We start from the raw sequence: 13,464 nt of genomic DNA on the forward strand, positions 1-13,464 counted from the left end.
TACACGGTACAGTGCCTAAATATATATGTATAAATATCTAATAAGTAAAATGGTCTTTTAGTTTGACATTTTTGGCCAAAATTGTTGTAAGCCCCTGAGCCACCGCCAAGGCAGACCACATATCAGGGGTCCCTAACGCTAATATAAATTCTTAATAACCTGTGTAATAACAGGAAGAATGATTTATAGTAAATCTGTCAATATTAGTTGCAAAGTTCTGAGTCTGACTGAAGCTTTTATTAACCTGTACATTACCAGGAAAAGCACTCTGTATTAGAGATGTCACAGCCAAACTGCAAGCAGGCAAGTTCCCCTGAGTGGAAGATGCTATGGAGTGAGCCCATAACCATTTAAATGTGGGAGGGGGTGAGCTTAAATTAGGAAGGAGGTTGCCACCCTCCAATCAGCCATGACTAGCTGGACAAGAATTGTAAAACATACTGGACACCTAACTAGCTCCTGTGGTCTGCCTTGGCGGTGGCTCAGGGGCTTACAACAATTTTGGCCAAAAATGTCAAACTAAAAGACCATTTTACTTATTAGATATTTATACATATATATTTAGGCACTGTACCGTGTATGAGTCTCACTGGATGTGCTAAAACTGAGCTTTGTCTGTGTTTTATGTTCTGTCTCTGGTTTTAAAATAATATGTACAGCACCTGCATTGGTTATACTGTATGCAATAACAAATAAAACACATCATTACATAAGTACGTTCACATGGACACATGCTTTATACCACACACCGGGATGTATTGTCTCCAACAGACCAGAAGCATTTGCCAAAGGGGAATGATAAATCTCAGTGCTAATGGCTGTTTGAATTGCTCATCTGTGTAAAACTACCAAACATTTCCCCAGATAATAACCAGCTCTCTGTCATTATGTCTAAAGACACTGGCCTCAGGTTCCTCAGGTCTTAGACACTGGCCTCAGGTATTAGACACTGGCCTCAGGTTCCTCAGGTCTTAGACACTGGCCTCAGGTTCCTCAGGTCTTAGACACTGGCCTCAGGTATTAGACACTGGCCTCAGGTTCCTCAGGTCTTAGACACTGGCCTCAGGTTCCTCAGTTCTTAGACACTGGCCTCAGGTTCCTTAGGTCTTAGACACTGGCCTCAGGTTCCTCAGGTCTTAGAACCTGGCCTCAGGTTCCTTAGGTCTTAGACACTGGCCTCAGGTTCCTTAGGTCTTAGAACCTGGCCTCAGGTATTAGACACTGGCCTAAGGTTCCTTATGTCTAAAGACACTGGCCTCAGGTTCCTTAGGTCTTAGAACCTGGCCTCAGGTATTAGACACTGGCCTAAGGTTCCTTATGTCTAAAGACACTGGCTCCAAGTTACTCAATCAATATTGATGCAATCCAACCACTATACTTGTATCCACAAGGAAATAGTATTACGGCTGTGGAAACAGCACATAGAATCATATATCATTTTTAATTAATAGTTTTCCTGCCTATACATACATCTATGTTCATCACAGATGAATATGGTATCCTGTGAGAGTGACATATTTGGGGAATATGATAGCCCTAATGGATAAAGAGGTTGCACATTAATCCTAAAACACTATACTGTACAACCATGAGGTGGTTAGAAAATATTTTATCGTTCAAGATATAGATATATGCTCGGTGATAATGGTGAAAGGCGGGGTTGCAGACCTGTCCAAGACATGCAAATGAGCATACAGTAATATTTCCATTTGCAATATGCTTTACTGTGGAGGGTGTTTGTCACTTGTGTACCCACCATAACTTAACTAATGTGTGGTGGAAACTACCCAAAAAGCTTCTTATTGCAAAGCCAGTATAACCAGCCTCACACTAAGACCCTAAAGGTCAAAACAGCTGTCTGTGGGTAGGTTTAAAGGAAAGAATATCTTCAATCTACAAGTTTCTAGGTTCAATCTCCATATGGACCCTACAGGAAATAATTTATACAAATTATACAAATGCAGTGTTCTAGTATATTGACATTAAGGAGCAGAGAGATTAAAAAAAAATGATACAATCTTCATCTCTCATTATGGATGCAAATGAGTAATATTTTCAATCTGACCTTTTCTATCTCCTGAACAAATAACTAGGAGATACGCAGTGTATTCTACTCTGAATATATTTTTGAACCTGCCCAGCAGCTGAATTGCATGTTGAGTCTCGAGCGTCAGAAGTTGCACTTATTTAACAAGTCCCTTCTTGTGTGAACCCTGAGCAAGTAAATTAAACAGATAACAGCTGACCACCTAAAGGAAATTCAACATAAAGCAGCAGAGATAACAAAATAACATAGTTCTGCATGTGTTGGATCTCATGGTCTTGTTACGATTGAGAAAGCAGAAAGTATCCACTGTTAGTCTCTCAGTACTGGGGTTTTTCTTCAAGCCTGATGATGACGACTTGTATACTCCAAACACTGATCTGCAATGTGTTTCTTCTGCTTTAGGCATCCATTGTTCAAGTATTAGCACGATGCAAGTGCAGACGGAGAGTTCTTACTCTTTGGGTTGCTGTGGGTCCTTTCCATTAAGTGACTTCTTTGGTGTTTAACGAGGTGTGAGGTTTGTGTGAAGGTTCTCCCACAGTCGTTGCATATATACGGCCTCTCTCCTGTGTGAGTCCTCTGGTGTAGAACGAGATGTGAGCTGCGGCTGAAGTTTTTTCCACACTCCATGCAGATGTACGGCCTCTCACCTGTATGCGTTCTTTGGTGTAGAGCCAGATGAGAGGTGCGACTGAAAGTTTTACCACACTCCGTGCAGGTATACGGCTTCTCCCCGGTGTGGATTTTCTGGTGCAACACTAGCGCGGAGCTCTGAGTGAACCCTTTCCCACACTCTGTGCACACATATGGCTTCTCTCCAGTGTGAGTCCTGTGATGGGCGCCGAGATTGGAGACACTACTGAAGCTTTTCCCACACTCGGTGCACGTATACGGCCTCTCTCCTGTGTGTGTTCTCTGATGTAGAATGAGGTGTGAGTGACGGGAGAAACTTTTCGTACACTGGGTACAGTCATATGGTTTCTCTCCAGTGTGAATTTTCTGGTGTAGAATAAGCGTTGAGCTCTGTGTGAAGCTCTCTCCACATTCAGGGCAAACATATGGCCGCTCCCCAGTGTGAGTTCTCTGGTGTGCGACAAGATGTGAGGTGCAGGTAAAGCCCTTCCCACACTCTGTGCATGTGTAAGGTTTCTCCCCTGTGTGCGTTCTCTCGTGTATAACAAAATGGGACCTGTAAGCAAAGCTTTTCCCACAGTCACAGCATACATATTGTATTTTACCATTGGGGGTTATCTGGTGTATAACCTGATTTGGGTACCACGTGAAGCTGCTCTCAGATTGAGTGGACATGTACAGTCTCTCTCCACAGTGGCTCATCTGGTGTATGGCAAGGTGTGAACTGCTGGGAAAGGTTTCCCCACACTGATCGCATATATAAACTTGGTGTCCCATGTTGTTTGTCTGCTGAATTGTGTCACCACAGGATTCACGCGTCTGGTTCTGTTCTATTTGTACAGTTTTTATATCCCACACTAAGCGCTCAACATGATCATTATCTGTACGTGTCCCATTTGTATATTCCATTTCATAGCATGGATCGGTGCTGGTATGATCCAGTCTGTTACATGGAGGAGAAGATTTTTCCACCTGTAGAGTCTCAGGAAAGTGGTTGTGTGTGTACAAGTCCCAGTCATATTCTTCTTTTATCGTATTATCGCCAACAGACCAGTTCGGTGAGTGAGGGGGTGTTTGGGATTCTTCTTGCTTACAATTTCCTAGAAGGGAACACAAAGTGAGGTTACAGAAAGCTAATAGCACAAGTCCTCCCCCGCTCTATTAATAAATAAATATGTATATTAGTATGCAGCCTTATAATACAGAGGTAACTGAATTTAGAATAACTGAGATGTAACTAATAAAGATATTAAAGAGAATCGGTCGCAGGATAGAACCCCGAGGCACTCCACTGGTTACTTCCCCTCCTATGAATGATTTGTGTGTTTTGCCTTTCCTGGGGTGCTGGGACCGGGATATTTCTAGGCTGTAAGTTTCAGGGTCGGTTTGCCAGAGAAAGTCTTTACAGAATGTGTATATGTATCGGGTTTCCAGAGTTATGGGATACCCCAGGAGTTGGATCCGGGAATCGAGTGAGATTCTTGGATACAGCCAAGTACATTGCTCCAGGCAAACTCTGACTCTGAAAACATTCTTCCGACTGACCGCCAGGATTCCTGCTGCAGCATCTTCCAGACAAGGTAAATGGGCATGAAGGGGTTAATGTATATAACAAGGGACCTGTGTATGATTTGCAGGTAAAGAGGGGTCCCTAGTATAAGGTGGGGTGCCCAGATACCCTGGACCTGGTAGAGGGGTTCAGGGGGTGCTCCAGCTAAGTGATAAAACTGAGTGACTCCTTGTGTGTAAAAAGTTTTAAGAGTTATTTTCTAAAGTGTGCCAAGTATGAGGCTAGTGAGAGTAGGCAACTTATACTCTCACTCCATCCCTGATACCAGAATAGGGACTTCTACAACTTTATCACACAAGACACAGGACACAGTATATTTTATTAAAGAGTTATTAGAGTTTTATTTAATAGGTATATGTACTGATAACCTGTGAATGAACTGTGAAATTTCCAAGTCATGCATTTCGAGAGACCAGATGGCTACCAAGCCTGGTGCCTATGGGTCTGTGTGGATGTCACGATAACACCAACTTTTATCAACACATTTATATATTTCTGGGTACTTGATTGAACAGAACAAGTTGCAAAATAAATTGTGATTTATTTCCTTAATAGACAAACACACGACATCTGCAGAATACACTGAAAACAACACTCACTGGGATAAGGAAACAAAATAAATTGTCCTCGGAACGAAAGAAATTGTCCTTTGCTTGCCAGTGCAAGAAATGCAACCTTGGTTTTAAAAGTCCTGTGGTTATGTTGTTATTAACCCCTTCACTCCTGGTCTGGTTGCTGCTGGGCTGGAACAAAGTCTTGCATCTTTACATCATGGATTAAAATTCAGGAATCACACTGGGAAATACCTGGGGAGCCACATTTATAGACTGGCCAAAGCTATCTTTAACATGTGAATCCAATCCCCTCGTGGGAACAAAAAAACCCACGAATAGCCAAGTTACCCACAGTTCATAAGACCGGTCAAAAGGGCTGTCCGGTGGGCAGGGCGCATGGGTCAGGTTGACGCCCATGCCACTTAGAATACCTGGGCTACACCCATAACTTGGTGCCGCTCCGTCTGATTTTTGACCAATAAATGTCAATAGACTGGCATCTGTGATACCTCAGAATGCCGGCCGTGTATAACTTATGGGTATCTGGGTCTTTTCATAACTGACACCCTTTTAGACAGGGAGACTCTAAATCTGTGAGACCCCTTTTGAGGCTCCGTCATAAAAATACCTACAGCTCATTGAGACCCCCTTTGAGGCTCGGTCATAAAAACACCTACAGCTCATTGAGACCCCCTTTGAGGCTCGGTCATAAAAACACCTACAGCTCTTTGAGACCCCCTTTGAGGCTCGGTCATAAAAATACCTACAGCTCATTGAAATGCCGGTTTCTATACTGTCATCATGTGTCAGAGGGTATGGCGAGCAATGCATTTTGTCTTTTAATATGGCAGCCAGGGAATGGCTTGTAAATGGGGGACAAAAACGTCTGGGACAGGGCAACCACAGTAATGCATAGCAAATCAGGTATTAACCCTTTCCTCACCATCACAGTGGAGTCCGGACCTGAAAGCCTCAGGGATGCCAAGGTGTTAGACCAGCAGGGGTACTGCAGTTCTGCTTGAGTATCAGCATCCTGGGCTAACACAGGGTTATCCAGCCACCATTTGCCAGGTCCCAGATTCTGTGAAGCCTGGACAGCGGGTGGGCTCAGTATGCAAAGAGGCAGAGGTGCCAGGTTGGCACATGCCCCTTTACAGACTGAAAAAAGGTGCCCACCCGGCTTTACAATACCGGTAAATCGGTGACTGGCTGGTGAGAAAATTCCCACACTCTGATAGGCTGTAGAGGTTTGTCAACGGGAAACTGAAACCCATTATGGGACTTCCAGCCAATGAGGAGAGCGATTCCAAGCCCCAAACCAACAGCGGCAAATTCAGCGTTGCTCTGTACTGAATAGACGCGAGCCGGCTTCAAAGATTTTGACTCAAGAATTCTTCTAAGTCCCACTTGTGAAGAACGTAGCGGTCGCGTCTGGCATTGCGCCGAAATCAGTTCCAGGACTTTCGTGAGTACCTCCCGGCCATTGGAAAGGGCTCCAACTGAAGTCACTTTTGTGAATTTTGTTTAAAGGACAATTTTATTCGTTAGCCCCGTTCCCAGTAAGTGTGTTAACCCTGTAAATTGTGTTACATTGTGTGTATGTCTTTTCCTGAAATAAATGACAAGTTATTTTACCTCCTTGCTTTGCTCAATCAATGATCCCGGTATAAAAAGGTGTTGATAAACCTGGACGCACGCGACTACACCCCCTGACGAAGTGTTGCGAAACACAAAACGCGTAGATATATCTTGTCTCTGCGGGACGTCAGCGCAGGACGCGGCTGGAATCCCCACCCTCCCCCTTTCCTCACTCAGTAGCGGTTGTGTAGCTCGAGCTCCGCTGCTAGCCCAGGTGATATTATCGTGGATAGAATTCACAGCATCCAACTGGGACCGGTTAAGAGGGGATAGTTCCAAGCACTGAGGTATATATTTACATCTTGGGAAGGGGTGATATGGGAAAGCGCCGTTTAAGACAGCCTTGTTAATTGCATGTGCTGTGAACCCCCTTGTTTAAATAATTGAACATAAAGCTATAACTGTCGCATTGATTTTGTTTTTTCTTGCGCCCCCTTCTTTTATATGTTGGATAGCTGCTACACTTGTAATATTTCTGTATGAAGTGTATTTGGAGAATTCTCACCTGTAAAGGTATGTGCAGTAATCTCGCCCCCCTCCGTGTCCTGAAGACCCCTCTCACATGGCACCTCATCTTGTTCAATCTTTATTATGATATCCGGCGTCATGCCGACATAATCTGGAAAAGGTACACACAGAGTTATGCCGGTGGATAGTATTTCACACAATTCACTCTCTACTTCAAGGACGAAGTAGAATTACTCCATTATTGCACTAAAACATTGAGATTATTGTTCACTTACTGGAAACTAATTGTATAACATCATAAACATTACAATTATACATTTTAAACTGTTTTAATACATATATTAGTGTTGTATCTTGCGCTGTACTGAACTTAGGTTCATGTTCCTGATACAAGAACTCATTGGAAAGACCCTGGGAGAGCCCAGTTATCGTACATGAACCAGACACGTACAGCTGCGGATCCTTTTATTCTAACACCGATATTTTCCGGTGACTTTTCCCAAATGCCACGCGCTTCACCGCGTTTGTGCCGTATTCATGCTGGCGTCACCCGCGCTTGATCTGTTTAATGAGAATGTTTCGGATTTAATTGGTTGCAATTCTTCGCGTATCCGCCAGGTGGCAGATATTCATGAATTGTAATGCGCATGCGCTTCAGTAATGTGTCGACATGCAGGTGTTTAAAAAATACCACAGTGGTCCTTTGTGAATTGACCTTGGTACTGAAGAAGTTATACAACATTGTATTTATTTAGGCTTTTCATATTAAAACTAAATGCAAAGTGTCTGGCGTTCTATTCCATTGTCCAGAGATGAGTGCACCACTGCAGTGCGTGTTCAAAAAGCCTAACATAACGTACGCTTATTTCATATGGTCAGCAATTAGTTCTGCAGATGATAAGATGGCCACAGTTGGTCAAATTTATAAAAGTTTTATCGAAAATTATGACTTTTACAAATTTTCACCAGATGCTCTGGGGTGGAAGCGCGCGATTAGGAAAAAGTTATGTATCGATCCACGTTTTTTTCGGATTGCTCCTGCACACGGAGTTACAGGAGGGGGGTATTGGTGTGTTGCCCCTGAACCCGGAGTTACAGGAGGAGGGTATTGGTGTGTTGCCCCTGCACCCGGAGTTACAGGAGGAGGGTATTGGTGTGTTGCTCCTGCACACAGAGTTACAGGAGGAGGGTATTGGTGTGTTGCCCCTGCACACAGAGTTACAGGAGGGGGGTATTGGTGTGTTGCCCCTGCACCCGGAGTTACAGGAGGAGGGTATTGGTGTGTTGCTCCTGCACCCGGAGTTACAGGAGGAGGGTATTGGTGTGTTGCTCCTGCACCCGGAGTTACAGGAGGAGGGTATTGGTGTGTTGCCCCTGCACACAGAGTTACAGGAGGAGGGTATTGGTGTGTTGCCCCTGCACACAGAGTTACAGGAGGAGGGTATTGGTGTGTTGCCCCTGCACACAGAGTTACAGGAGGAGGGTATTGGTGTGTTGCCCCTGCACACGGAGTTACAGGAGGAGGGTATTGGTGTGTTGCCCCTGCACCCGGAGTTACAGGAGGAGGGTATTGGTGTGTTGCCCCTGCACCCGGAGTTACAGGAGGGGGGTATTGGTGTGTTGCCCCTGCACCCGGAGTTACAGGAGGAGGGTATTGGTGTGTTGCTCCTGCACCCGGAGTTACAGGAGGAGGGTATTGGTGTGTTGCCCCTGAATTTTCCAGTATCTTTGATCATGGAGAGTTCAAAAGGCGAAAGATCATGGTAAAACCAACTAAGAATGGTCAGTCCCAGGCAAGCAATGCGCCAGCGCCAGCACCGGCTTCCAATAACGGTCCGACAGTGAAAACCTGCTGACCGGTAACCCTTGCCATCTGCCCCCGCCTGGATACCTGCAGCCTGAGCAGGATTTCACGTACAGATACCAGCAAGCTTGCATGTACCAAAACGATCTCCAGCTTCATCAGCTGTCAACTACAGGTGTAGCAGGCCCGCTGTCACCTGTCAACTACGTGTATAATCAAGAATACGGGATTGGCAGTGGCTCGGCACCAACCGAATGGCAACGTCTATGGTGGGTACAGCTGCCGTATGTAATTATGTTTTTACCATATCAATATCAATGCACAGTAAAGCGATTCTCCTGTAATCAATCGCTTTGCTTATGGTTATTTAGTTCTTGTAGTCACAATTCGCCAAATGTAGTCCAACAATATCATTGGCTGAGCATCTTCTACAGTTAGGCGCATGCGCATTGGAACCTTGTTGAAACGCATACAGTATGCGTCTCATCACATCTAGGCGCATGCGTGAACTGTATGTGAACAAGAGACGCCCCCCGAGAAAATAATTGCTGGGACAGACCGAGGGGACTGTGGAAACTTCTTTAGGGGACTGACTAGTTTGAACTAACCATTACAGTAAAACTTTTATTTTTCTTCCTCAGAAAAGAAACTTTGTCATCGGGCTGAGAACGGCAAATGGAGGGATTTCGATGGATAATATCGCTTTTTGTAACGATGCTTGCACACTGCTGAATCTGAATCAGTGCCATTTTTATTGATTAGGATAGAATAGCTGAGCTTTATTACATAATTTTTTACATACTGTACTATATAATAAACACCAAAAATAAAAAGTAAGCATTTATTCTGTACATGTATTACAGTACAGTATGTGTGTTCTACTGTAATAATAATACAAATACCGATAATGCGTTTTAATACTGTTTTGATGTACTGTAATGCGCAGTAAGTAAACATTAATGGTGTACTGTAATTAAAAACATACAGGTATATTTAAAAAAAGCAGCAATTTATTTTATTGGTGGGTGCAGTAAGTAAAAAAACATTAATGGTGTCCAATACAGTAAAAACATTGTATTCATACTGTCAATCTACAACAATCAACATTATTTTTATTGGTGGAGTACTGTAAGTAAAAAAACATTAATGGTGTACTGTAATTAAAAACATACAGGTATATTTAAAAAACATATTAGAAAACAATTTAAAACCATGAACAAGTCAGAAATGAATTAACATTTTAACAGACGACCAATCACGAAGCGATTTCGATCCCCAGCAGATTGTCCTTCCAGGGCCGACGCCTTGTATGCCGCAAAATGCCGCAAAATGCCATTAATGGAGTCTCGCACGATTATCATTAAAGGATCGGTAATTGAAAAATAGCGCCGCAATTCCTCCACAATAGTCTTTCTTACATTTTCAGGAAGAGCCTTTTTCTCGCGATTCCCTTCGTAGTTTACTTTGTGGGCCCACCCGCAGAACACCGGGTAAGGCACGTGCTGCTTGAAAATTAACAAAGCATGCCTCTGGGGTATACGAGCACTTGCAAACCTATACTTCTCTCTGAGTGGCTGGGGCAGCTCGCGCAGGATGATGTCAGGCACCGTCTCAATGCAAGCGTATCTGGGTTGGATTCTGGGAGCGGGTGTTCTTCTGGGAGCGGGTGTGCTTGTGGCGGCGGGCGAGGGTAGGTTGTCTGGGAGGAAGCTTTCCTCCTGTCTTGGTCACCTTGTCAGTGTTGTCTCCTGGCGTGGTCTTGACGGGGTTGTCATGTCATCCTCGTCAATGGCATACATGAACACATTCTTCTGATGGAGGGGGTGCGCTTGGTGATGGAAGGTTGAAGGTCCCATTCATCCCATCCATGCCACCCCCCTGCTCCGGCGTCCGAGATACAGGGGCATGAACTCCAAGCAAATTATGTATCCCCGCTATGTCAGTCTCTATCTTCTCCATCCGTTGATCCATCTTCTCCATCCGTTGATCCATCTTCTCCATCCGTTGATCCATCTTCTCCATCCGTTGATCCATCTTCTCCATCCGTTGATCCATCTTCTCCATCCGTTGATCCATCTTCTCCATCCGTTGATCCATCTTCTCCATCCGTTGATCCATCTTCTCCATCCGTTGATCCATCTTCTCCATCCGTTGATCCATCTTCTCCATCCGTTGATCCATCTTCTCCATCCGTTGATCCATCTTCTCCATCCGTTGATCCATCTTCTCCATCCGTTGATCCATATTTAGCATGGTCTCGAAAATAAGATCTATCTTTACCAGCATAGAGTTCCCAGGGATATCGACACTTAACCCATTCAGTATGCGGTCTAACAAGCTGGATCTTGTGCATGGGGTGCTATGGACATCTGGGTGGATGGGTGCATAAGAGGATGAGATGGAGGTTCCCTGGAGATAAGCGACAGTCGTCGAGGAGTGATGGAGAAAGTGTCCTCTGGGTTTCCGGGAGAGAAGCGGCAGCGAGGGCTGATGCGTTACCGTAAACAAAGCCTCAAAGAGTTGGCGGGGGGGGGGGGGGGTCATCATAATGGATTAGCATAAGGGATTAGTCAAGCATTTGAAAATGAATGTGAAGTTATACACGCATGCGCATTAATCATCAACTAGGTCCCTTCCCAAAGAGGATTACACGCAGGCGCAGAGATGTGATGCTCGGCTCGGGACGATTAAAAGCACAAAGCCAAGCTTTAGAAAATGAATGGTTTTTGAGAGGTGTCGATAAGAAGTTGAAATCCTTGAGCCTTGTGTGTGTCTGCGGGGGGTAAAGCTGCATGAAGGATTAGCAGTATTGTAGTTCAAAGACATATTTTCAACAGGTCTTCATACTGTTTTGATCTCCACACCCCCAAATCAATAAAAATCACATAAAGCATGTGAATGACCAGTGTCACATTAAAAAGCTACAGTACCGATAGAATATCAGAACAAGAATTTTTATGCAGGCACACATGTCTGGAAATGAAAAATAAACAAATTTTTTTTTTCCACACTTGAACTTCCACATGAATGTGAAGTTATACACACATGTGCATTAATCATCAATTAGGTCCCTTCCCAAAGAGGATTACACGCAGGCGCTGAAATGTGACACCAGGCTTTGTACATTATACACGCAGGAATGTGATGACAGGTTCGGGATGATTGAAGCCAGAAAGCCATCTGATGATTGAAGCCAGAAAGCCATCTGGCTGGGAGAGGTGTAGTGAACTGTAGATAAGAAGTTGAAATAGTACTTTAGCCGTGTGTGCGGGGGCGAGAGGGAGAGCGCTGTATGCGCTGAAATGTGATACTGTAACACGCCTATGCGTTTCAACAATGTTCAAATGAGACATACAGTACTGTACGGTACACGCATAATATAAAGTAAAAGTACTGATTACAAAACACTGTAATACAGTACTGTATAGAAATGTGATAATTTTATATTCGAAGAAGATGCGACACTATATTTTTGTAATACTGTCAATCCTCCATTTTACAAATACTGCTCGCGCACACGCACACACAGACATAATGCATTAGACATGCCTTAGACATTTAAGACAACAGCTCGCGAACGCCCACCTGTGTTTTTAGACGGTATTGTAGTATAGCGGACAGCGCTAAAAATCCGAGCGCTAACATACCGGAAATCGCTACGGAAAAAAAGAAAATATACCGCATCTGGCCGCGGTTATCAGAGCGCCACGGATCCGGCCGCATTAGGATAAAGGCAGCCGCAGCTGTATGGTGTTTTTGACCTTACAGATCTATGGCTGAGAATATTATCGCAAAACAATAGATGGTAAACAGATGCCCCTAATGCCAAATGATCGGATCCCTTGTCAGGGAACTGTAAGCGACGAGAAAACAAAAAAGTTTTATTACACAAATCATTAATACACTCAAAAGTTTAAAATATATAAAATCCCCACGGAGGAGTGATGGAGAAGATGGGATTATATTATCTGCATTACTATATCACGTCAATAGTCAGTTAGGATCCCCATCTTCCCCTGCGGTTGGTATAGTCATGCGATATCCACTGATTAGTATAAGTGGGATTGTGATTACATAAGGTTGCAGTTTAGATAGTGTGAGTTTGCAATTAATTATTGCCTGTTTGTCAAGGTAAATATATCCCAAAATGTAATTTGCCTTACTGAGACAATATAATGCCCAAACTTGGAGTACACAGTCTTATGTGTGACATAGGTACTATTAGAACAAATCAGAATCTCACTCTGTTTAAACAGCACAATCTATTCATATCCAATCTAGCCACCAGTGAATACATATTAGATTGTAATAAAACTTTTTTGTTTTCTCGTCGCTTACAGTTCCCTGGCTAGGGATCTGATCATTTGGCATTAGGGGCATCTGTTTATTAACTAGGTAATGAGTGCAAATAGTGGGGTGCTTTGAACCGATTCTTTTGAGTTCTCTCTGTTATACATATATTGTTTACCTCCCTTGCACCTACCCTTTGACAATTAGGACAAATAAGATATAGGTGAGCAGTTATATTACCTTCTTTGAAAACAATAGATGGGTAAGTGCGGCTCTTGGCCATCTGGGATTATATACATTCCCCAGGAAATTCATCTTTCCCAACATGAAATCGTCATTATTTCCCATTTAATTTCTGAGCATGTTTCAAAGTCCCATAACATTCTCTGCTGAACAGTATTAGTGAGGTTCTCCAGCAGGGAAGGTGTTAAAGAAAAGCACGTTCCTAATAGTTTATAAC

The 13,464-nt window shown here is 43.7% G+C and overlaps 1 protein-coding gene across 3 annotated transcripts in view; it reads right to left on the minus strand.

Moving 5' to 3' along the window:
• Positions 1 to 618: 618 nt before the first annotated feature.
• Positions 619 to 13,464, minus strand: part of LOC142467950 (uncharacterized) — a 45,196-nt gene continuing 32,350 nt past the window's right edge. The window contains exons 4-6 of one of the 3 annotated variants that reach the window (XR_012788531.1): positions 6,948 to 7,061; positions 1,281 to 3,780; positions 619 to 1,114 (exon numbers count right to left, since the gene is read on the minus strand). Coding sequence is in view for 2 of the 3 variants with exons in the window: in XM_075573970.1 (XP_075430085.1) it covers positions 2,468 to 3,780; positions 6,948 to 7,061 (1,427 nt within the window). In the remaining variant the exon portion in view is untranslated. Of the gene's footprint in view, positions 3,781 to 6,947; positions 7,062 to 12,299; positions 12,444 to 13,464 lie in introns of those variants that run through there. The other 2 variants (XM_075573981.1, XM_075573970.1) reach the window with 2 other exon arrangements.

Source organism: Ascaphus truei, chromosome 1, assembly GCF_040206685.1.
Source record: "Ascaphus truei isolate aAscTru1 chromosome 1, aAscTru1.hap1, whole genome shotgun sequence".
Classification (NCBI taxonomy): Eukaryota; Metazoa; Chordata; class Amphibia; order Anura; family Ascaphidae; genus Ascaphus; species Ascaphus truei.